General features: G+C 39.9%; 3 protein-coding genes and 1 long non-coding RNA gene across 4 annotated transcripts; 1 reads left to right on the top strand and 3 right to left on the bottom strand.

The window, feature by feature from the left end:
- Positions 1-2,595: 2,595 nt before the first annotated feature.
- On the bottom strand, positions 2,596-4,310 carry LOC134194581 (sentrin-specific protease 2-like). Its single transcript, XM_062663524.1, has 13 exons — positions 4,223-4,310; positions 4,034-4,081; positions 3,881-3,967; positions 3,755-3,820; positions 3,628-3,690; positions 3,560-3,585; positions 3,422-3,506; positions 3,312-3,362; positions 3,207-3,251; positions 3,076-3,140; positions 2,916-3,009; positions 2,768-2,833; positions 2,596-2,685 (listed from the first exon to the last, which is right to left on the bottom strand). Exons 1-13 carry the CDS (start codon positions 4,298-4,300, stop codon positions 2,596-2,598), a joined length of 864 nt encoding a protein of 287 aa, XP_062519508.1. The 5' UTR covers positions 4,301-4,310.
- Positions 4,311-4,404: 94 nt separating this feature from the next.
- On the bottom strand, positions 4,405-4,936 carry LOC134194472 (uncharacterized). The gene is made up of 4 exons (XR_009972217.1): positions 4,839-4,936; positions 4,643-4,707; positions 4,524-4,584; positions 4,405-4,462 (listed from the first exon to the last, which is right to left on the bottom strand). It is a non-coding gene; the product is annotated as an uncharacterized LOC134194472 (long non-coding RNA).
- A 117-nt stretch (positions 4,937-5,053) lies between these two features.
- LOC134194580 (uncharacterized) lies at positions 5,054-5,773 on the bottom strand. The gene has a single exon (XM_062663523.1). It carries the CDS (start codon positions 5,771-5,773, stop codon positions 5,054-5,056), a length of 720 nt encoding a protein of 239 aa, XP_062519507.1.
- A 3,247-nt stretch (positions 5,774-9,020) lies between these two features.
- On the top strand, positions 9,021-20,007 carry LOC134194704 (uncharacterized). The gene is made up of 20 exons (XM_062663648.1): positions 9,021-9,149; positions 9,223-9,544; positions 9,983-10,215; positions 10,271-10,363; positions 10,520-10,561; positions 10,622-10,655; positions 10,720-10,797; positions 12,514-12,612; positions 12,667-12,737; positions 12,799-12,889; positions 12,962-13,114; positions 14,053-14,185; positions 15,249-15,311; positions 15,371-15,483; positions 15,537-15,581; positions 15,650-15,760; positions 17,224-17,319; positions 17,378-17,560; positions 17,705-17,871; positions 19,651-20,007. The coding sequence occupies exons 1-20, from the start codon at positions 9,135-9,137 to the stop codon at positions 19,795-19,797; spliced, it is 2,289 nt and encodes a 762-aa protein (XP_062519632.1). The 5' UTR covers positions 9,021-9,134; the 3' UTR covers positions 19,798-20,007.
- Positions 20,008-22,263: the final 2,256 nt, after the last annotated feature.

Raw genomic sequence — 22,263 nt, 5'->3', positions numbered from 1 at the left:
TCCTATTTCTTGTGCCTTCATACACAGAATAAACCCTATACACATGCAACGGCTCCCCCGGAAGTATGATGGCGGGTAGGGCCTGTTCATCTTTTTACTGGGATTCTTTCGTTCGAACGGGACTGGGAAGAATCTTTCGTCCCAATGGGATTTTCATGTTTTTCGTCTTCGGTTGAGACGTTGAACTTTCTGAATGCAATACATACACATTTCGCTCACTTTTACACAGTCTGCAAAGTCTAGTCGTTTTCAGAAACGACGTAGAACGCCTAGGAACCCAAGACAAGTTTGCCTTGGTAAAATTTCGACGCTAGGCGTTATCTAATAAACCTAAAAATTGTCTGCGCTGTTATGGAAACCACTTAAAATGCTTTTGAGAGTCAGAAAAGCAAATCAAAGTTTGACGGCCCTGTCAACCAGACCGTACTCGCGCATCTCGACGGGTAGATTCGACTCTTTCATGTTCACGTCTTACGTCTGCCGATGCTGAAAATGAAATGGCACTACTTTTCACAATAGAAGCAACCCATTTAGTACTTTCAAACAGCTCTAGATCGGTCGGAAATGTCGAAATCCCGTTCAGACGAATTCGTTCGAACGGGATTTTGCTATCTAGCGTGATCTTTTGCGCGTAAAACACGACAAAACGTTAGACGCTAAACGTATCAAATCACGGCATTGCTGTCACGATGGCCATTGAAGCTTGGAGACGTCAAGAAACGCAAGGTAAGATTCTGTTGTCCTTGTCGGCCAGACCGTACTCGCGCCTTTTGACGACTTATTCGCCGTTTCATGCTCTCGTCTTACGTCTGCCGATGCTGAAAATGCAATGGCACTACTTTCCATAATAGAAGCAACACATTCAGTACTTTCAAACAGCTCTGGATCGGTCGGAAATGTCGAAATCCCGTTCAGACGAATTCGTTCGAACGGGATTTTGCTTATCTAGCGTGATCTTTTGCGCGTAAAACACGACAAAACATTAGACGCTAAACGTATCAAATCACGGCATTGCTGTCACGATGGCCATTGAAAGTTGTGGACGTCAGGAAAAATCAAAGCGAGTTTCTCTGTCCTTGTCGAACAGACCGTACTCGCGCCCTATGTCGTCCATTCAGTATCAGGGAGACTGAGTGCTCAGCGGTATACTACGTACAAAGAATAAAGACACACTTAACCTACATAGCTAAAGAGTGAATGGAACAAGTATAAAAACACTTTGAGAAAATGATGGGTTTCTAGGGATGAGAGTGCACTTTTAACTTAATTAGTTAACTTACAGATTGTTCATTGCTCATTTCTTACGTCACAATCTTTTTGCGCTTTCGTCACTTGCAGCAGTTGTGTGCATCTCGACTTTTATATTTACGCTGAAGTCAAGTGTGACACTACTCTGGTATGCAATTAGAGATGTAGGAGATGATGATGGCATGAACGAAATAAGTGTACGTACCAAACACTACCTAGTAGACCCATGCATCTGATCACTTTCTCTACTTGTATTATCAGACGTTCTCTAGTTATAGTTTACAATCTAAAATAGCTAGGCTATGGTCGACTTTAGATCGATGTAAATGTAAGTTCAGAAACGCACATCCAAAGCATTATTTTGAAGAGAAATATGAATTGATGTAAATATATTTGCTATTCTTTCTTATCTAGAGATAAAACTGAAATTAATTTAAAACTTTTGCAACAGCACGTTCCACTTATCTGAAACCGTCTAAGCATAAAATACTTATTTTTTGTTCATTTCAATTTTTTTATGAAATTCGTCAGTAACCCATCTACGGCAATGATGATAAGTCAGTATGTGGTAAATAGCGTGCATGGATTTGTTCTCGTATCTCCAGTCCCCTGTTTCTCCCATCCACTGCATAAAGTCATCGATTTCATGGCTCTTGCACGGCTGCACTTCGTTTTGGAAATACCAAGTTTTCAGAAATTTTTTGACTTTATTTTGAATAGCCTTTGAGAACTTGGCTCCTACCAGGAAGTGTTCTGCTTCTTGGATTCCTTTTCTCATGTCGTGCAAACTGAGCGATCTTCCAGATTTTCGGAAGCTCCGGACAGGACATGCTTTCAGCAATGCTCTAATATACCCGTTCTGTTCCAGGTATTGCAATGTCCCGTCTATTTCATCAACAGTACATTCGATAACTGTAGAAACATGAACATGTATTTGAAGCAAAAAAGAGCCAGGCTACAGCAGATACCTTCAGTTGCTTCACTAATATCTGATTCATCCTGGAATTGTTTATTTTCTGTGTATGAAATGAAAAAGACCGTGAATACAAAAATTCGACATTAATATACATATATGCGAGATTGCTGCATAATGTTTACAGAGACGAATTGGGTTAGGCATGCTTAGAATATGATGCACAGGAAAAAATTTACCTGTTCTCTTTTCCGTTTTGCAGACGATCTAATATCATAATCACGCTTTATCAGTTTCCTTTTTTGGACTTTCTGTTTAACAACAACAAGGAACATTTCTGATCAGGTATGGAACACAGAAACACAATACACAATGTATGAACCTTTGGAGAATAGCTGCTGATAAACAATAATACACATTTAGTGCTCAATATGCTACTTGTAGATCACGCTCCTGTACCTTGATCTGTCAGGATCTGTTGTGCCTTCAATAGAAAAGGGTACTTTTCCTGGCTTGAACGATACCTTGCATAAGCAGATTAGTGATAATCATATATCCAAATAGATGCAGCGTGTATCTGAATATATTTAATTGCAGTGTTGATACCGTTATAGAGTCATTAGCTGTAAGGTGTTCGCCTGGTGAATAACGTTTACTTTTCGTATCTGATTTCTAAAATCATACAAAATTACAATTTAGTAACAGTTAAAAATCGTGTCTTTCAAACCGTGCATTTCTCAATTAAATCAATTACTTGATGAATTGTTGTTTCTGTCTCTATAGTGCAGTCACTAGAATGTGTATCCTCATCATGGTCGTTTTCAAGTAGTTCATCTTTCTGTTCTCTCCTGGATACAGTACATGTATTGTATCAGTAACTTGTATTTTGTTAGATCTATAAATTGTACGCGTACCTTTCAACGGCCCCTGTCAGAACAATTCGATGCAATAGCCACGTCCTCATGTCATTGGGATTGATCTAAAAATTAATAAAGTCGACGTAATGGACTCAGTTGATGTTTATACCACTCCACATCTGCCATACGTTGTTGGCTACACGAGGATTGTCCACAGCTGCTGAAAGCATGTTCTGTAACAACAAGTTTAGACATTTACTTTTGGAATTAGTAGACGAGTTATACAGACTTACCACACAAGTCCATATTCCACAATTAAATGGATCGGTTTGTTGCGGGTAATTCTAGATGCATAATAATTTCTTCTGCTTAACTACGATAGTACTAATACATCCAATTTTACTTGAGGTATTGGGTATATCAACGACCAGTCGGTTACGTCTAGAATCGATCCATTGACTAAATGGGACACATCCGTAATCCACAGTCTGTTAAATACAAAAGACGTCGTTAAAATTAAGTTACTTCGTCGACTCTATACTTCAGCATGCCCACAATTGTAAGTAGCTATAGGAAAAACTAAATCACTTTACTTCAAGTCGAAACAACATGTTGGTGCTTCTTTCCAAGAGAGTCAAATACAAGAAAGGCTTGATGAAATATATCTATAATCTTTATTAATTGAAGAAATACAAATGAATACAAAACTTATTAAACAAATACATTCATCGCTTACAACTTCTATCCAATGATTAGTTAAGTAAACTGGAATGGCAAGAAGCTCATAATGAAAAACATTTAGCTAAAAAATCAACACATGAACAGTTTTTACATTGGCTCGCTATGTATTGTGATATATTACCTTTTTTATCCATTGGAAAGCAGCTATTCCGCGCTTTCGAAATATAGGGAGTACAAAGCTAGAAAGGCTTAGGATTCGTCTTGGTCTCTAGTATTATCATATCCAGTAAATAGACGTAGTTCAGTGATAGCATTTGTCGCCTGCGTTACTTACCATGTCATTAACATAGTCTTGAAAATCCTTGTGGATGTAATTTATTACCTATGCAATTAGAAACTCCATCACAAGTAACATCAATTAGTTGGTGGCTAGTATGTTAAAGTATTAATTTAATGTAGTAATCTTGACTATCGTATTATTTATTGTCGCAACATGTGCATGCACAACTGATGACCAGCTTACAGTGTCGCTCAAAGGACCAGGTTTTCTGAGGGCATCCAAGTCACCCTTCGTTAGTATCTCTTTTCCAATCTTTGCCATTGTTTCATGACTATCGCCACTAGATGCCTTGAGATACTCACTAACCTGAAATAGTTGATATCATATCAAGATTGTTGAAAGCTAGCGAACTGTATCTCTACAAGACCTGTGCTTCTATTGCTGGCGAAACAACAAATAGGTCACTTCTGCTGTCCTGATAGTCTAGAAGATATCTCGTATTATCAGCTAGTAACTCATGCGACATTTGTATCATAGGCCTTACCATATGCTCTGTATCGATGATCATATTTCCATGCTTGATGATGGCAATCTCGTCCAGTACTCTGAAAGCGAAGGTAAATAAAAATGTCTTAACTAATCAGAGGTTATATAACCACTAACAGTGTTGCTCTTGTAGTCGATTTTTGTATCCTTCCGATATACGTTAGCTATTTCACGAACAGCAGCTACAAAGAAATTGCACAAATAGTTGTAGACATTGAGTTGGCTGTATACTTTGCCTAGACTAGTATACGTAGTTGCTCAAATTAAAGCTTGCTGTTGTATGTCGAAAACGTAGAGAGATAAATATGCATACCAGGATTTTCTTTTATAGCTGTAAATGACAAAGGTACTTGAGAATCTGGACTGTGCAACAACCGTAGTTCGAACAGAGACAATGCACTATCGTTTACATCCGTGTAGTTAGCATTTCCGGGAGTCACTGCAACAAAGAAGACGGTCAGCTGACAATTTATTTATGAAGAGTTGCAAAGAGCAACATAACTTTTAATTTATTAATAAATTTGCCAATTAATAATGAATTATATACTTAAACTTATTACCTTTTCTTCCCAACAGAGAACAGTACTCGTGGATTGTTAGGTTGGAAACACTGGCTTCATTCACAGAATTCAGTGCAACAGATGGTACCGGGAAGTGCGGCTTGTAGTGGCTGTCACAAACACTGTCTGGAAGAACAGCTCGAAAAAGTCTGTTGTTTAAGTTTGCCAATGCAATATGACGTTTCGTCGAAGCATCGTCAGCATTAAACTCTACTCTGTAGCATGCAGGCGAAACGAACAAAGACAACTGTAGCTTATGAACCATTGCTAGTGCCTCAATACATAATGCATCTCCCCATTCACCAATTGTGGACATTCTTTCGACATATTTCATAAAATCAGTTGTGTCATTTGCTGTTGCATCTTGATCTTCTATTTGGTTTTTAGCGTTGTAGGTGCTGTCTTGCACAGAAAGAACAGCGTCCTTAAAAAGGCGTTCATTTTCTTGAATGAAACGTACAGCCTCTGCTCTAACTTGAAAATGATAGCGTGCTGAACCATATATAAGAAAAGAACATGCTTCAAAAAGACAGTTGCCATCTGCATTGTTTTCAACTTGATGCATGTTGACACTTGTTAGGAGAGCTGTCATTACATTTTCTACTACGTCGTCTTCCTGGACATCCCATTCAGACATAGATTTGACAAATTCTACCGTCAACTTGAAACAGACATCTTCCATCGTCATATCAGAAAACTGAAACGATCGATTTACTAAACACACAATATATGACAATTCGTATAATGCGGTGCTAGGCACTACTAAAATTTGCATGGTACTCACTAGTTGTGTCAAGCTTCGCATCATTTTCGACATTTGCACTGTCACTTCTAGTATGCGATTGACGCAGTCTATTATCTATACAGAATATTTAAACATCGTGCTGTTCCTAGAAACTAGAATAACAGTATTTGGCAACCTATATCGATAGGAGTAAGCACGTCAATTTCAACGCTGTTTTGAGCTATTGGCTTCTTTTGTACTTGTACACCTGTACATTTTGTTCGCTTGTTGAGATGATCTTCCCTATATAATTATTATGTAAAGATAGATATAATTGCCGGAAATTTACATGTAACTTATTCAAGTTACAACCTCGGTTGTCATTTCTAGATAGCCATAAATTGAGCCTTGTTACTCCTATTGGCACTAAGAACTGATGCAAAGGTCTGAAGTTCTTGCAATTACGTCAATTCTTTCTTCGAAACAGATTGAAACTGTAACAACAACATAGTAATACGCAGAAGGAAAGAGGTTAAAGACATAATGAGCATGTACACCTGCCGATAGCTGCATTCTCCATGGTCCGGTGCACGGTGCACAAAGTAAAGACAAACATCTTGAGTTTTGAGGTGGAGACTTGAACAACTTGCGTAAGCCAACTAGCGGTAGCTATCTAATAGCTCCTGAGTAATCCTCAATTTGTCTTGCTAGGAAGGTCGTATGCTACAGAACTATTAGTGATCTTGGTCTCGCGATTCTTTAGTTAAGCACATTTTATCCTAAAATTATTCAATTACATTTAATAAGTTAAATCCTTACATTCGTATCAAACAACTCCGACAATGTATTTATTGCTAAGAGATAATTGCCATTAAATTAGTACAGTAAATGTTAGAAGCCCGGCCATTTAGACGTCTTTCTGTAGACTCGGAAAGTTTCTAGATAGAGTAGATCAGAAGAAGGTTTTGGGATACAATTATCCGCCAGTCTAGACGAAAGAATGATGGCAGTGAAGGATCCATGTATTATAACAAAAATAATAATGTATTAATAATAATAATAATAATAATAATAACTTACTTACTTACTTCTGAAGCAGGGTTTGCTTCCGGTATTTGTAATAAACTTAAGAAACTAGACTGGTCTGGTTGAGCACGGCAAAAAGTAATAATAATAATCTAGAATGGACCTAGAAAATAAATCTAGAATAATGCAAGAAACCTAACTTTATATAATGAAAACAACGCAGCGACTCCCAATTTGTTGTGACATATTCTTACAATTGTTTCAATTTTAATAAAGTAATGGTTGAACGAGAATAGCCGAAATCCCATTTGTCAAAGGATCGTGTGAATGAGATCCGAGCTGAAGAAATTCAAGGAATCAATTTGTGATATATTTTTACAATTGCTCCAATTTTCATAATGTTTGCAAATTGATAGGTAAACGACAACACACAGGATACCGTTAATTAATTACAGTTGCAATCGTCAGCGGATAAATTTATTAATTCATACAAATGGGTTCCGAGCTGTAAAATTCAAGGAAGCAATTAATTAACGAAAGCAAGTATGAACTTGATTCGATATGTCAAGCGTCCAGCGTTTTGTCGTATCTTACGTGCAGAAGAATAATTATAAGCTATGTTCCAAAATCTGACTCGAACGAATTCGTCTGAATGGGATTTCGACATTTACGATCCAGAGCTGTACCGAATGAGTTGCTTCTATTGTAAAATGTAGTACCATAAATTAATTAATAAAGCAGCCATTGCATTTTCAGCATCGGCACGGCAGACGTAAGACGAGAGCATGAAATGGCGAATTGTCAAAAGGCGCGAGTACGGTCTGGTCACCAAGGACAACAGAATCTTACCTTGCGTTTCTTGACGTCTCCAAGCTTCAATGGCCGTCGTGAAAGCAATGCCGTAATTTGATACGTTTAGCGTCTAATGTTTTGTCGTGTTTTACGCGCAAAAGATCACGCTAGATAGCAAAATCCCGTTCGAACGAATTCGTCTGAACGGGATTTCGACATTTCCGACCGATCCAGAGCTGTTTGAAAGTACTGAATGGGTTGCTTGTATTGTGAAAAGTAGTGCCATTGCATTTTCAGCATCGGCAGACGTAAGACGTGAACATGAAATGGCAAATGAGTCGTCAAAAGGCGCGAGTGCGGTCTGGTCGACAAGGACAGCCTAATCTTACCTTGCGTTTCTTGACGTCTCCAAGCTTCAATGGCCATCGTGACAGCAATGCCGTGATTTGATACGTTTAGCGTCTAACGTTTTGTCGTGTTTCACGCGCAAAAGATCACGCTAGATAGCAAAATCCCGTTCGAACGAATTCGTCTGAACGGGATTTCGACATTTCCGACCGATCCAGAGCTGTTTGAAAGTACTGAATGTGTTGCTTCTATTATGGAAAGTAGTGCCATTGCATTTTCAGCATCGGCAGACGTAAGACGAGAGCATGAAACGGCGAATAAGTCGTCAAAAGGCGCGAGTACGGTCTGGCCGACAAGGACAACAGAATCTTACCTTGCGTTTCTTGACGTCTCCAAGCTTCAATGGCCATCGTGACAGCAATGCCGTGATTTGATACGTTTAGCGTCTAACGTTTTGTCGTGTTTTACGCGCAAAAGATCACGCTAGATAGCAAAATCCCGTTCGAACGAATTCGTCTGAACGGGATTTCGACATTTCCGACCGATCTAGAGCTGTTTGAAAGTACTAAATGGGTTGCTTCTATTGTGAAAAGTAGTGCCATTTCATTTTCAGCATCGGCAGACGTAAGACGTGAACATGAAAGAGTCGAATCTACCCGTCGAGATGCGCGAGTACGGTCTGGTTGACAGGGCCGTCAAACTTTGATTTGCTTTTCTGACTCTCAAAAGCATTTTAAGTGGTTTCCATAACAGCGCAGACAATTTTTAGGTTTATTAGATAACGCCTAGCGTCGAAATTTTACCAAGGCAAACTTGTCTTGGGTTCCTAGGCGTTCTACGTCGTTTCTGAAAACGACTAGACTTTGCAGACTGTGTAAAAGTGAGCGAAATGTGTATGTATTGCATTCAGAAAGTTCAACGTCTCAACCGAAGACGAAAAACATGAAAATCCCATTGGGACGAAAGATTCTTCCCAGTCCCGTTCGAACGAAAGAATCCCAGTAAAAAGATGAACAGGGCCTGGCTACACAAGACTTCATTATGACGTCATCTTTATACGGGAGCTGAAGCATTAGTCAAGCATCTTGCTGCTCTTCAGCGTGTGTATAGTACACGTTCTGTGCGCTCGAGGACCATTCTCAAGCTCGGGAATCACACCATGTTCGGCACTCAAGTAATTTCCTACTTTACTCTCTTTCATCTACAATCCGTCTGACCATTTCACTATCGTTTTTCCGAACCTCCAGTTTGCCAACTGTCTCACCAACTTCCTATCAGAAGCCTCGTCCTCACTCTGTAACTGTCAGGCGTACGTAGCAGCGCGATTGAGCCGTCACCGTCGGAGATCGGCGTTTAGTCACTCGAGCTCAACTCTGACTGACCATGTGAGCATGAAGCAGTTGAGTGGAGAGAAGGCGGTATGTCTTGCTGACTTGGGACTGCAGCATCTTCCGCAAGACTGGATCGAGAGGTTACGTGAAGCTGACGCGGTGGCTGATGGAGGGAGACGCTCGAGTGTGGCGTACACGTCTTACGTGTCAACAGAGTCTTTCTTTGAGAACAAACATGGTGAGAGACAGTGAGACTGTGTTGGGTGCCCTAACTCTGTTTCAGCGGTTTTGCTTTATTAATTTATTAATTAAATATTTTAGTTATTAAATTTTTATTGAATATATAAATTGAATTTTATTAAATATTAATTAAATAATTTTAATAAATTTATTTGATTATTTTAATTATGAATTTTTGATTATATTGATTTTATTGAATATTAAATAAATTATAATTAATTTATTGAATTTAGTAAATTTGTTTGTTGGGTAGTTTTGAGCCACTCTACGAAGGTTAGAAATGTTTGTGTGTGTGTGTGTGTGTGTGTGTGTGTGTGTGTGTGTGTGTGTGTGTGTGTGTGTGTGTGTGTGTGTGTGTCACTGTGGTGTGTGTGTGTGTGTGTGCACGCATCTTGACATCAGTGCAGCTTGTAAGTCCAACCACTCGTCATCGTAGGTTTTCCTAAGCATCTCTTATCACCCAATACAAGACAAAACCTTCCCTCCATCTTCTCTGATCAATTCAACATGTACCGACTTCAGTCAATTCGCTCATTATCAACACACCCATTCGGTCTTCGTCAACAACACAGAAGTATGACACAAGTAACACAGAGATATCTCATGGACTTGGAGCGGCTAGCAAACATGCACCCCAATGAGGCCGCCATACAGGCAGCTTATCTTCAGGTTCGTCTTCTGTGTCTTTACCCGCTGATATTCTCGTCAGAAACACTGTGTGCAGGCTGTAGTACACGAGGATCCTCAGTATGTTATTCGACGGTTTGAGAGTGGGAAATATGCATCGAACGAAGAATGCACTAGTGTGTATCAACAGGTAAATATGTAATATGATTGATATTGTTGCTGTCTGCTTACTTGCCTGTCTACATGCCTGCCTGTCTATATGCATGCCTGTCTACATGCATGCCTGTCGTGTTGCTGTCTGTATTGTATAGCATTGATGTTTATAAATTATGTATTTTGTTGTTAGGCTAAAAGGCTTAATGCAAATGTTCGTTTGTCAACAATTGGTGTAAGATATCTATGATATGGCTGTAGTATATTATGCATTAGTTGTTGCGTCTGCGTTTAGTCTCGCTCACGAAATTACGAAGAACGTCAGTCGGGTGAATGTTTACGAGATATGTTGTATTGAAGATTATGCGATTGTTGTGTGGTTGTATTGTGTAGCCGGAGAGCAGCTTACTGATATCGGGAGACTCGGATCAGAGAACAAGCCTTTACATGTTGTACAACAATCCAGCAAATGTATGTATTGTAAAGAGAGTGTAGTTTGTTAATCGCTTATATATGACACCTGAAGAAGAGCGCCCAACGTCAAAACGTCTAATTTAAGTTTGTCTGTGCTTGCAATGTGGTGTTTTCAATTGACTTACTCGTTTACCTATCACATTCACTACAGAACGGATGATTTCCGGCACAGTCTGCTCTCTTTGTCTAGGCAGAGACCAAATGTGTTGTATGTAGATTTCAATGTTGAAAATATATGTTTTGACAGACAAACAGACAGACAGACAGTAAGCATTGAAATGTTTAATTGACAGACAGACAGATGGACGGACAGATAAAATAGCAGAGACTTCCAAAGTTTTCTGGAGACGGTGCTTCTCAGGTGCTGTTCAGCGTTGCAACACTAAAGGTGATTGGAAGAAAACTCAGTAGACTCTCTAGTCATGGACATGCAGAGTTTGCCTCGTATTCTAAGCAGTTAGCTAGCTAGTTTAGCTTTGTCTGCAGTCTTGGTGGTTGCTGGAAATTTCTTTTAGTTTATGGTACGTGGATGTCTTAGTGTCGATTTATGAAATATACTACCATGGACAGACAGGCAGAACGACAACTCAAATACAATCAGAGACAGAGGTCATTTGCATTCATTGTCAGGTAAAGGAGCTGGAGCTTGGGTATCAGCGATTCCGTCCTTGTCGCATGTCGCACTTTCTGTACACGATTTTCATTTGGCAACTATGATGAGGTTGGGATGTGACATTCCTGCATCGAGCAATTGTTGTGATTGTGGCAAAGAACTGGACATCCAAGGATACCATCTAATAATCACTTGTAAGACCGGGGGTGGTCCAGTGCACACTCACAACTCAATTGCGTTAGCATGGTCTAACTGCCTTTCTCAGCCCAACTTGCCGCACAAACTAGATCCACAATACAGGTACGTCAACAGTGACAAGAGGTCGGACATCCTCGTTTTTGACTCAGATTCAGGTGCAGACATTGAATTAGATGTGTCGTTGGCTCATCCATGGTGTTTGGACTCGGTGAAGGCAGCCTCCAGGGAAGAAGGAGTAGCAGCAATGAAACGGGAGAAGAAGAAAGAGGCAAAATATTATTCAGAGCTGCTGCCAGAAGGGTCCTGCCCATTGGTCATTCCTCTTGTTTTCGAACATTTTGGCCATTGGGTGAACAAGCAGTTAGATATTTGAACAAGCTGGCAAAAAGTGCTAGGGATGAAGAAGGAAGACAAAATGAGACTGACTTTAAGACCAAGTGGCAATCAATTATTTCTGTAAATCTACAGCGTTGCAATGCTAAAGTTGTAAGACAAACACATTAGCATAGTGAGATTAGATCGTCGAAATGTAGTTTGCCCAGTGTAATTTTGTATGCTTCAAGATCATAATGGTCTTGTTGTGATAGGTTGCTCATGATGTAAACGTTTGATTTAAATGGAAAATATATGTATTGAGACAGACAGAGAGACAGACAGACGGACGGATAGCTAGACAAACAAACAGACAGGGATAGATAGACAGACAGACATACAGACAGGTAAGGTAGTAGTTAACGAGCGTAAAGCAGCAATCAAGCAGGAAAGAAGGAAGAAACATAGACTGTTTTGTGCATTGTCTGTCTTCACATCAGTGTTGTACTCATTACTTTTTAGACTTTCTGTTGTTGCAGATTTCGTATGTATGCCATAGCTGTTGTTGTGATCTTTGTCTTGCTCTTTAGCCTCCTTTTTTTGGAATCAGCTATTCAACACTCTCAAGTATGTGGTGGGTCTCATTATTTTGGTTTCCGTGTTTGATGCCGCTTTCCAGATGAGAGGAAGTGAGCAAATAAGCAAAGCCTTTCTACATCAAATGTTAATCTGTTTCTTTTCAGTGACAACAAATCATAAATCCGTTCTTCCCGACAGGTCAGACAGGAAATATCGTTTTGAAGACGTTCAAGGAGTACGATAGCAAGTTGTTGCCGATTGATTTCTGTGTGATGATGGCGATGTTGTGTTGCAAGGTGGACGAAGCGAAGGAAGAACTGCAAGAGGTCGTGGAGTTTCTTCGTTCACCAGACAAATTTAAACGACTGGGAGGGAAACTTCCAAAGGGTAAGATCGAATGCACGAAATGAAACACGGGTGATCGGCATTAGTGACTCTGTGTGTGTGTGGTTGTTGTAGGTGTACTTCTCATTGGGCCCCCTGGCACTGGAAAGACGTTGCTAGCTAGGGCTGTAGCTGGAGAGGCTGGCGTTCCCTTTTTCTTTTGTTCTGGTTCAGAGTTTGATGAAATGTTTGTTGGTGTTGGAGCCGCCAGAGTTAGAAATCTATTCAGTAAGTAGCATGAGTTTGTCTTCGTTTGCCAAAATTTGTCTTCTGTTGCTGAAACCGTTTCTTACAGCTTAGTTTCTCATAAATTTTTGTTCTCTCACTATACTACTACTGTACTACTAGATAAATAATAATATATTAGCATCACAAACAGGAACCTGGTGCAAACAACATACAGCAACTACTAACACACAAACAAAAATCAACAGACAACTTTACAGAAATATGATAATAGATGAAAGGACAGCAACACATAACTACACACACACACACACACACACACACACACACACACACACACACACACACACACACACACACACACACACACACACACACACACACACACACACACACACACACACACACACACACACATGCATGCATACACACACACACACACCACACACACACACACACACACACACACACACCACACATGTACATGCAGTACTAGGCTCAGTCAACAGAAACAATTCTTTATGATTGCATCATTTATTACCACAACAGTCGCTGCATCTGGCAATAGATTATAAAATGCTTGTTTTTGATGCTGCACATACTGAATTTTATGCTTGCTTGTGTGACATGCCAGCAACTTGTGTCAGTATTGCTGCTCTAGTTTCAAAGTCAGTATCATACTAAACATCGTAGCAGTGAGAAATTGTCTAGGACTAGCTGATCAAACTACGTGAAGACAGCAGACGACATTGCAATTTACGTCATTGCAAATGCGTCTAAAATCAAACAGCAAACATGTGCATGATTAGTACAGTATGACGACAAGACAATTTGATAATAGTTACTGCTACTCTCAGTGTCAGTAACATAAGTAGAGAATATTAGTGCATTTATTTTTTGAGATGTTCGTGAATTTTTATAAATAATTCTTGCAGCAATATATTGCAATGACAGACATCGTGATGTTATTGTTTCTGCAGGTGCTGCGAAGGAGCACGCTCCGTGTATCGTTTTTGTGGACGAGCTGGATGCAATCGGTGGTCGGAGAATAAAGAACGACGTTCAGCCGTACTCAAGAATGACTCTCAATCAACTTCTTGTAGAAATGGATGGGTAAGTGTAAAGAACTTAGTCACATTACATCATATCCTCTGACATCTCAGATGCCTTTGTCAGACAACTGTTAATATTATTTATTATATATATATTTATTTATTTATTATTTATTATTTTTTATTTGTTTATATTCGAGACCAAGTCAATTAAGACAGTTGTGATACAAATGTATCTATTATCAGCCCTGTAACTTTTTTTTGCTCAACTAGCCGTTGGCAAGTAAAGCAAAATTTTATTAGCCGGCAACTTTATCAGCCTGTTTCACTGCATGATGTCTCAAAGTCTGAAATGCATACCAGTATGGTGTGTTGTTCTCTTGAAAAGTGTCAAACTTACAGCATGTACGCATACATGCACGCTCCTAAAGCACGGACAGAGACAGAAGCGCTTAACAAATAGATGCTGCCCTCGAATATATGTCGCAGTTGAAACCCTAGCTAAGAAATATACACCACAGCATTTAATCGAAGAAATACGGTAACTCCAGTAACAGTAGCAACTACAGAAAGAGCAAGTTCTGCCTTAAAATGCATCATCGGGAAGTCTTGTCCCACCTTCCCCCCCCCATTTCTAGATGTCATGTTATGCCCCTGCTTGATTCACTAGCACTCAATTTCTGAGATACAGAACATAGCAACAAGCAATACAAATTGGTGCATTGAGTAATACTTTAAGGTGGTCAAGATTGTATGATTCACAGTCACAACGTAGAAAGAACGATTATTTCATTCATCACCAACCGACCATCTGGGATTGATATACACATATTTGTGTGCTCAGTATCAGACAGACAGTAAGGATTTGTCTAATTTTGGAGTCACCACATGCTTCATTAAGAAAACACACATTGCAGTATACGACTACATTGTGATAGCACCCCCTAAGGTAATCAAAAATGAAGCAAACTTGAAGGATTTTGGGTTTCATTTTTGCTCACAAACTATAAGTTAGATGGATGAAGCTTTACACGTTTTTAAAAAAAATTTAATTGTATTTTAATTTAATTTTTAATTTATTTTTTAATTAAATTAAATTTTTAGGCATTTATGTGCTGTAATAGGTTTGAGCAGAACAGTGGAGTTGTTGTCATTGGGGCGACAAACTTTCCAGAAGTACTCGACGAGTGAGTTGCCGCAAGTCGCGGTTTCACTGCACATTTGTGTGATGTTTTATGCGTGACAGAGCTCTCGTTCGTCCTGGTCGGTTTGACAGTAAGATTGTAATCGCAATGCCGGACGTGAAGGCACGACACGACATCCTGAAGGTCCACGTGAAAGACATTCCACTTTCAAAAGGCGAGAACAGGAAATGAGATGGTTGATATCAATATTTATTTTTTTTGTTGTAGATGTGGATCTTCAGATAATAGCTAGAGGGACGTCAGGCATGACTGGTAAGCATCGTGTCCGTGCAGTAACCATTCGACGACACTAAACCGTTTGTGGGTTATGATGTGTGTAGGTGCCGATTTGGCTGGTGTAATTAATCAAGCAGCGATACGCAGTTCAGCAATAGGTAAAGACGATATCACGATGATAGAATTGGAGTGGGCGAAGGATAAGATCATGATGGGTAAGTCATACACAGTGATGACATGTTGTGATCATGTGGTGTCTGACTGTAGTGTACAAGTATGAAAAGTACCGTATCCGTCTAAATACAAGCCCCATGGCTTGAATTAAATAATGGAATGAAATAAGTTTAGTGTGTACCAATAAAAGACCCAGGGCTTGTATTTAGACCGGTTTGTATTTAGACGGGTTTGTATTTAGACAGAGGCTTTAATTTGGTGGAAAGAAATTGACTGCATGCCACTAGTAGTAGTAGTAGTAGAGTTGCAAGTTGCTTCATTTGTCAATTACGTACACTGCACTACTGGTATCTGTTCATGTGATCGTCCAGCTACATAAAACTTACAGCAAGTCGTCTGGAGTAAAGCCTTCAAAGTCTGATTCTTCCAAAAGCGCTAGATCGTCTTCATCCTGTTCTGTGACATTCGCTGGCATCAGCTCACTTGCTTCTGCTGATTGTGATTCATTGTGCTGAGGTAGAGATAATGTTTGACTTGCTTTGTAGTGCTTTTGTTTTTCCAGCACACTTTGGTGGTTGGACGCAAAATTTTCCACCCACTAGTTAAGTGGCCACCTCATGATGGAGGAGTTTGCCATTCATTGGCAGCTGTGTTCGTGGCCATCACATTCCCCTACCTTACTGGTTTTCATACAACTACTTTATTGATGAAGAATTACTGTGACAGAGCAAAGAACGTGACCTGCATGACTCCTCCTACAGGCTGCTCCAAGTTCATCGTTAGCTTCACTTCCTTATTTTCATGTTTAACCTCCTTGCTAGGCAAGGTACTAAGCACAATAGGCGGCAAGCAGGGGTTACCATCCTGTGGCTTCATCTGCATTGACGTACTGCCACATCGCCATAAGATTTGATCCATGTGGGTGATGGGACGTCAACATATCCCGGTGGCCAAATTAATGGCGGAATTTATATTGGCACTCGCTGAAAAATCTGCCAAATAAATTTCCCGCCAATGTTTCATCTTATACGGTATGATAGTTTCTCTACGTAGTGACGGATGGCCAGGCTTCCTTTACCCAACGAACGATTTATTGCCACTTATTGACCAATCAATCCACAGCCGAGAAATGAGTAGGTACCTGAGCTACAGGTTGAAACGAATCATGCAGCTGGAGACAGGGTGGGTCTGCTATTCAGCTGGGTCTTTTATTAAGAACAGCACTCGGACTAAGTTGCAAAGTGGTTTGAATTGAAGCCCCAGGGCTTGCGTTTTAGTGGGGCTTGTATTTGGACAACAGTAGTGGTTGTATTGGCCATAAATGCATGTATCTGTTGTAAGCATAAGTATGAATGTGTAATGTCTAGCTGTTATTAAATGGGACTTTAGACAAAGGCTATGATGTCTATACAGTAAATAGTATGTAAGCAAGCAATACACAATCTAATGAATGCTTGTGTATCTCATAGTGAAAGTTGTTCAACTTGCAAGTGACTTTGTGTAGGACCCGAACGTAAGAGTGCGGTCATCGACGATGCGTGCAAACGTACCGTTGCCTTTCATGAAGCCGGTCATGCACTGGTTGCTGTACACACTGACGGTTTGTTCTCCACTATTGTGTGGCATACTCAGTGTGACCAACGTGTCTCTATATGTAGGAGCTCTTCCTGTACATAAAGCTACGATCATGCCACGTGGCCCTGCGCTCGGTTTGGTAGCACAGTTGCCAGAAAAAGACGAATTGCTCTTATCGAAAAAGCAACTATTGGCAAAGATGGACGTTGCGATGGCAGGACGAGTGGCCGAGGAGTTAATCTTTGGAAACGACAACGTAACAACAGGTAACGTGCCGACTGTGTGCACACAAACACCATACTCTTAGACACGATGTGTAAACCTTAACATACAATGTGTTGCACGCTGATTAATTAATTAATTTGTTGGGAATGAGGCTTACAGTTGAGATCAGTCTTTGTATGTTTCAGGTGCGTCTAGCGATTTCGAGCAAGCCACAGCGATAGCCTCTAGTATGGTCGCTCGGTTTGGTATGAGTGACAAGGTCGGACCGGTTCTGCATCGTCTCGATGTGCATTCCGACGTTAGTCCCGAGACTCGTCATCTCATAGAAGTCGAAGTGAAACGTCTCTTACAGGTACGATTGTTGTTATAGAGCAATTCTTTATGTGATAATATAAGCAGACTTGAATGTATTCGACTATGTTGTCTGATTCAATTTGTTTTGTATGTTTTTTTGTGATTTTGTAGTTGCGGTTGGTGGCTGTCTGTTGTACAACAATGAGTAGAGCATGTAAACGAACTTTACGTCAATGTTGTGCTACAGGAGGCACACGATTTTTGTTTGTTTGCGATTTGCTGTTTAGCTATTAGTTGATTGTCTGTTCTGTTGACGAAGTCTCTCTCTTTGTCAGTTCGATTTGTTCGAACAGTTGGTACATACGGTTTTGTTGTATTGTTTAGGATTGGTCTGTCTGTCTGTCTGTTTGTTTGTTTGTTTGTCTGTTTGTTTGTCTGTCTGTATATCTTTGTCTGTCTGTCTGTTTGTCCATCTGTCTGTCTATCTGTCTGTCTGTTTATCTCTGTCCGATACAACATGTATTCCACTGGTTTTTGAACACTTTGGCTTTTGGGGCCCTATGGCTAAAGACTATCTCGAAAAGATCTTCAAAATTTCAAAAGATGTAAATGGAAAAAGCAGCGAAACAGATTTTAGAGATAGATGGAGAAAGGAACTGTCTGTAGTTGTACAGTCTTGCAACTCTCGTGTGATTTTTTAAAAGTTGTAGAAGTTGTTTAAGTGCAATTTTGATGATTTTCTGTATGATAAAGACAGTCAACATTTTGTTCATTGACTGTTATTGTTATGCATACATAAAGTTAGCGATTGTTATTGGTAGAGTAAGAGTTCAAATATAACAATCTGTCTGTCTGTCTGTCTGTCTGCTTGTCCGTCTGTCTGTTTGTCATTTATTACACACAAACCTCTACATACGGAACACTAAAAGTAAAAATATTATCCATGACAGTTCAGGTCATTGGAATCACAGTTACATCAAACTACAAGTTAAAACTATACACATGCAAATAGTAGTTGAAGATCAATTCTAATATCTGTTTGTCTGTCTGTCTATCATCTCTGTCTGACTGTTCAGTGACTGTTATTGTTATGCATACCGTATTACCTTGCATAGAACGGCATGCCGTTATAAGCGAATTTTACCAGAATCCACTACAACTCCAGCTGGTACCTATAACGGCATGCCATTATAGGGTGAGGTGCCATTATAGAGCGAGGTATGGTAGTCACAGTAATACGAGGCCTATCTTTTGATATTAATATTGCGGTAGTGGAGGAGACACGTGTCAAACTAACGCATTGATGACAGATGAACATCTACTTGCGAAGAACCATTAGTAGATGACGAACCATCAGGTTTGACAGATCAAGACAGTGATGATGATGAGGAACACGAAGAAGTAGAAACTGTTGAGTTCTTACCAGTAATCTCTATGCATGGCATGTTCTTGAAGACTTAGTAGTAGTTAGTAGTACCGCTTAGTTAAGAAAGATATTAGATTTTGTTGGATGTGCAACTTGAGGCGCTGGTAAAATTCCCTCATTTACAGCGGCATGCTTTTGTACCTCGAGGTATAACAGCACCCTGGTAAAATTCGTTCCATAATGGGATGCCGTTTTATGCGAGGTAATACGCTACGTAAAGTTAGTGATTGTCATTGGTAAAGTAAGAGTTTAAATATAACAGTCTGTCTGTCTGTCTTTCCGTCTGTCTTTCCGTCTGTCTGTTTGTCTGTTCATCCATCTGTCTGTCCATCTGTCTTGCTGGCTGGCTGGCTGGCTTGTTGCATGAATGCTTGTTGGTGAGTGCTGACTGTGCATGTTGTGGATTTACAGGAATCATACGACCGAGCTTCGCATGTGCTCAGAAAACATGCCAGTGAACATCGTCTGTTGGCCGAAGCACTGCTCAAGTATGAGACTCTGACATTGGATGAAATAAAGACCATTATATCAGGAAAGAATTTAGATAGGAAGTTGTAGCTTGGTAATTTATGACAATTGTATCCGCTGACTTCAGTTTGTTTCTCGAGTGTTGCAAACACGATGAGTTTCAGACGGTGGGATATGTATGTACTCAATGCTACTGACCATTGTTGTGATTTTATGGTGGGTTTAATATTTGTAGTTGTCAGTGATGGTAAGCATTGGTGTTGCTTGAACTCGAAAGTCTTATGATGACATTGAAATGTATCAGTCGAGGTTACTGGGTCTTTTGATGATGTGTTGCATTTGGCTGATTATGTTTTAATGGATTATGAACTGTGGAGATCATTGATGCTGCTTAACAACTGCACTTAATGTTGCTCGGTTTGCTCTTTCTCAGAGTGAATGAATGTTTTTGAATTGAATTGAAATTGAATTATCTGGCATGCATGCGTAAGTAGGGTAAAGTAATTGGGTTGTTTGTTTGTTTGTCTGTCTGTCTGTCAATACATATATTTTCAAACATTGAACTATTATACACCATCTAAGCAAAGCAACTAAATACTACCCAAGCCAATAGGGCTGGTTCTACCTACAACTATTTATGTTTATGTGGCTGTCTCTTGAAACAATCTTCTTCATTTTTCTGTCAATCACTCTAGCATTTGATCGTTGTAGACACACAGAAAACGCAGATCTCCAGTATGTCTTGAAGGTTGATGCATTTGGCTTTCCATCTTTGTCTCTTGATAACTGTGACAGTTTCTTCAAATAGTCTTCAGCTTTCTCTCCCCAACAGCCAAAATGGTCCAAAACTATAGGCACAAATGTTGGTCGAAAACCTCCAGGCAAGAGCTCCTGGTCGTACTTTTTGACCTTCAGATTTTCTCTTCTTGTTGCCGCTGCTCTCTAAGTTGTAGCTGATAAAACTTCTATTTCATTGCTCCAGGGATGCGCTTCAAGATCCACCCCCGATGTCTGTCTGTCTGTCTGTCTGTCTGTCAATACATATATTTTCAAACATTGAACTATTATACACCATCTAAACACTAAATACTACCCAAGCCAATGTCTGTCTGTCTGTCTGTCTGTCAATGGTAGCATATTTCAAGCATGAACTATGGTACAATAGCAAATAAAGGCTAATTACGAGTCCATACAGATTTCAAGTTCTATAAGATTACAAGGACATAAAGTCCTTGTTTATGCTAGAATGCTACTTATGTCAGATACCTTCTTCTGGAACACACGAGCATTGTACTGCTGCAGTTTGATGGCAATTTGCTTTCTCCAGTAGTCTTTGAATTTACTTGCATTTTGTCGGCCTTTGTCACCTCTTGATCTTTTGATAAAGTATTTAGATAGCTCTCTGCATTTTTCCCCTATCTCCCATAATGTTCTAATAATAGGGGAATCACCTGTACAGACATACCTCCTGGATATGTTTCTTTTCTGTATCTTGCCTTTTTTCTGTCTTCTCATCTTGATCTCGAGCTCCATCAATTGTAGCAGATAGAGGGAATATGCCCGAACTCCACGTGTGGGCTAAGGCTATGTCCAACTCTACATTGGAGCCAGCTCCGGTGTCGAACACAGAGATGTCTGGACGGCTTTCAGATGTTGAATACCTGCCTGTCGGTTCTTTCCTGTGGTGTATTCGAAGGCTTGCCAGACACTCAGACCACACAGACATAATGGAATTGTGTGTCCAGACTGGTCCACCTCCAGTTTTACAAGTGTCTGTCTGTCTGTCTGTCTGTCTGTCTGCCTGCCTGTCTGTTTGTCTGTCTCTCTGTCTGTCTCTCTGTCTCTCTGTCTGTCTCTCTGTCTCTCTGTCTCTCTGTCTGTCTCTCTGTCTGTCTCTCTGTCTGTCTGTCTCTCTGTCTGTCTCTCTGTCTGTCTCTCTGTCTGTCTGTCTCTCTGTCTGTCTCTCTGTCTGTCTCTCTGTCTGTCTGTCTCTCTGTCTGTCTCTCTCTGTATGTCTGTCTTGTCTGTCTCTCTGTCTGTTTGTCAGTCAAATATATATTCTTATATTATTTCAGGCTAAATCATGACTCTAAACTAAATATCTCTAAAACTTGTGTCTAGTGCTCTCAGACTGGCCACATTTACAACTTCACTGACTTCTAACGAATAAACAACAACTGAGAAGAATAAATTTCAAGAGCATCGCGACTACTGCTTTTGCAGCTAGCCATTCTAGACAGTTTTGTGTGTCATGTGGCAACAACATTCTCGCCATACGTCACTCTTACACTGGCTATGTGCTCTTGCATGTGTAGCACTCGTTTGTTTGATTGATTCTTGTATGCCATTGCTCGCTCTTGTCTGCATGTTGAGGCAATGCCTGGCATAAGTAGTGTATGCGTAATCCCATGCATCCTATACATCAAAACAACTATACATGATGTGTATCCTGAAGGCAGTAAGTGTACATATAAATGGGATAAATAACAATTGTGATAAATAACAATTGTGATTAGCATGTTATAACAATTGGAGGAGATTCACTGCAAATCTATA

Source organism: Corticium candelabrum, chromosome 19 (genome assembly GCF_963422355.1).
Source record: "Corticium candelabrum chromosome 19, ooCorCand1.1, whole genome shotgun sequence".
NCBI classification, from domain to species: Eukaryota; Metazoa; Porifera; class Homoscleromorpha; order Homosclerophorida; family Plakinidae; genus Corticium; species Corticium candelabrum.
This window is presented reverse-complemented; position numbering and strand designations above follow the sequence as displayed.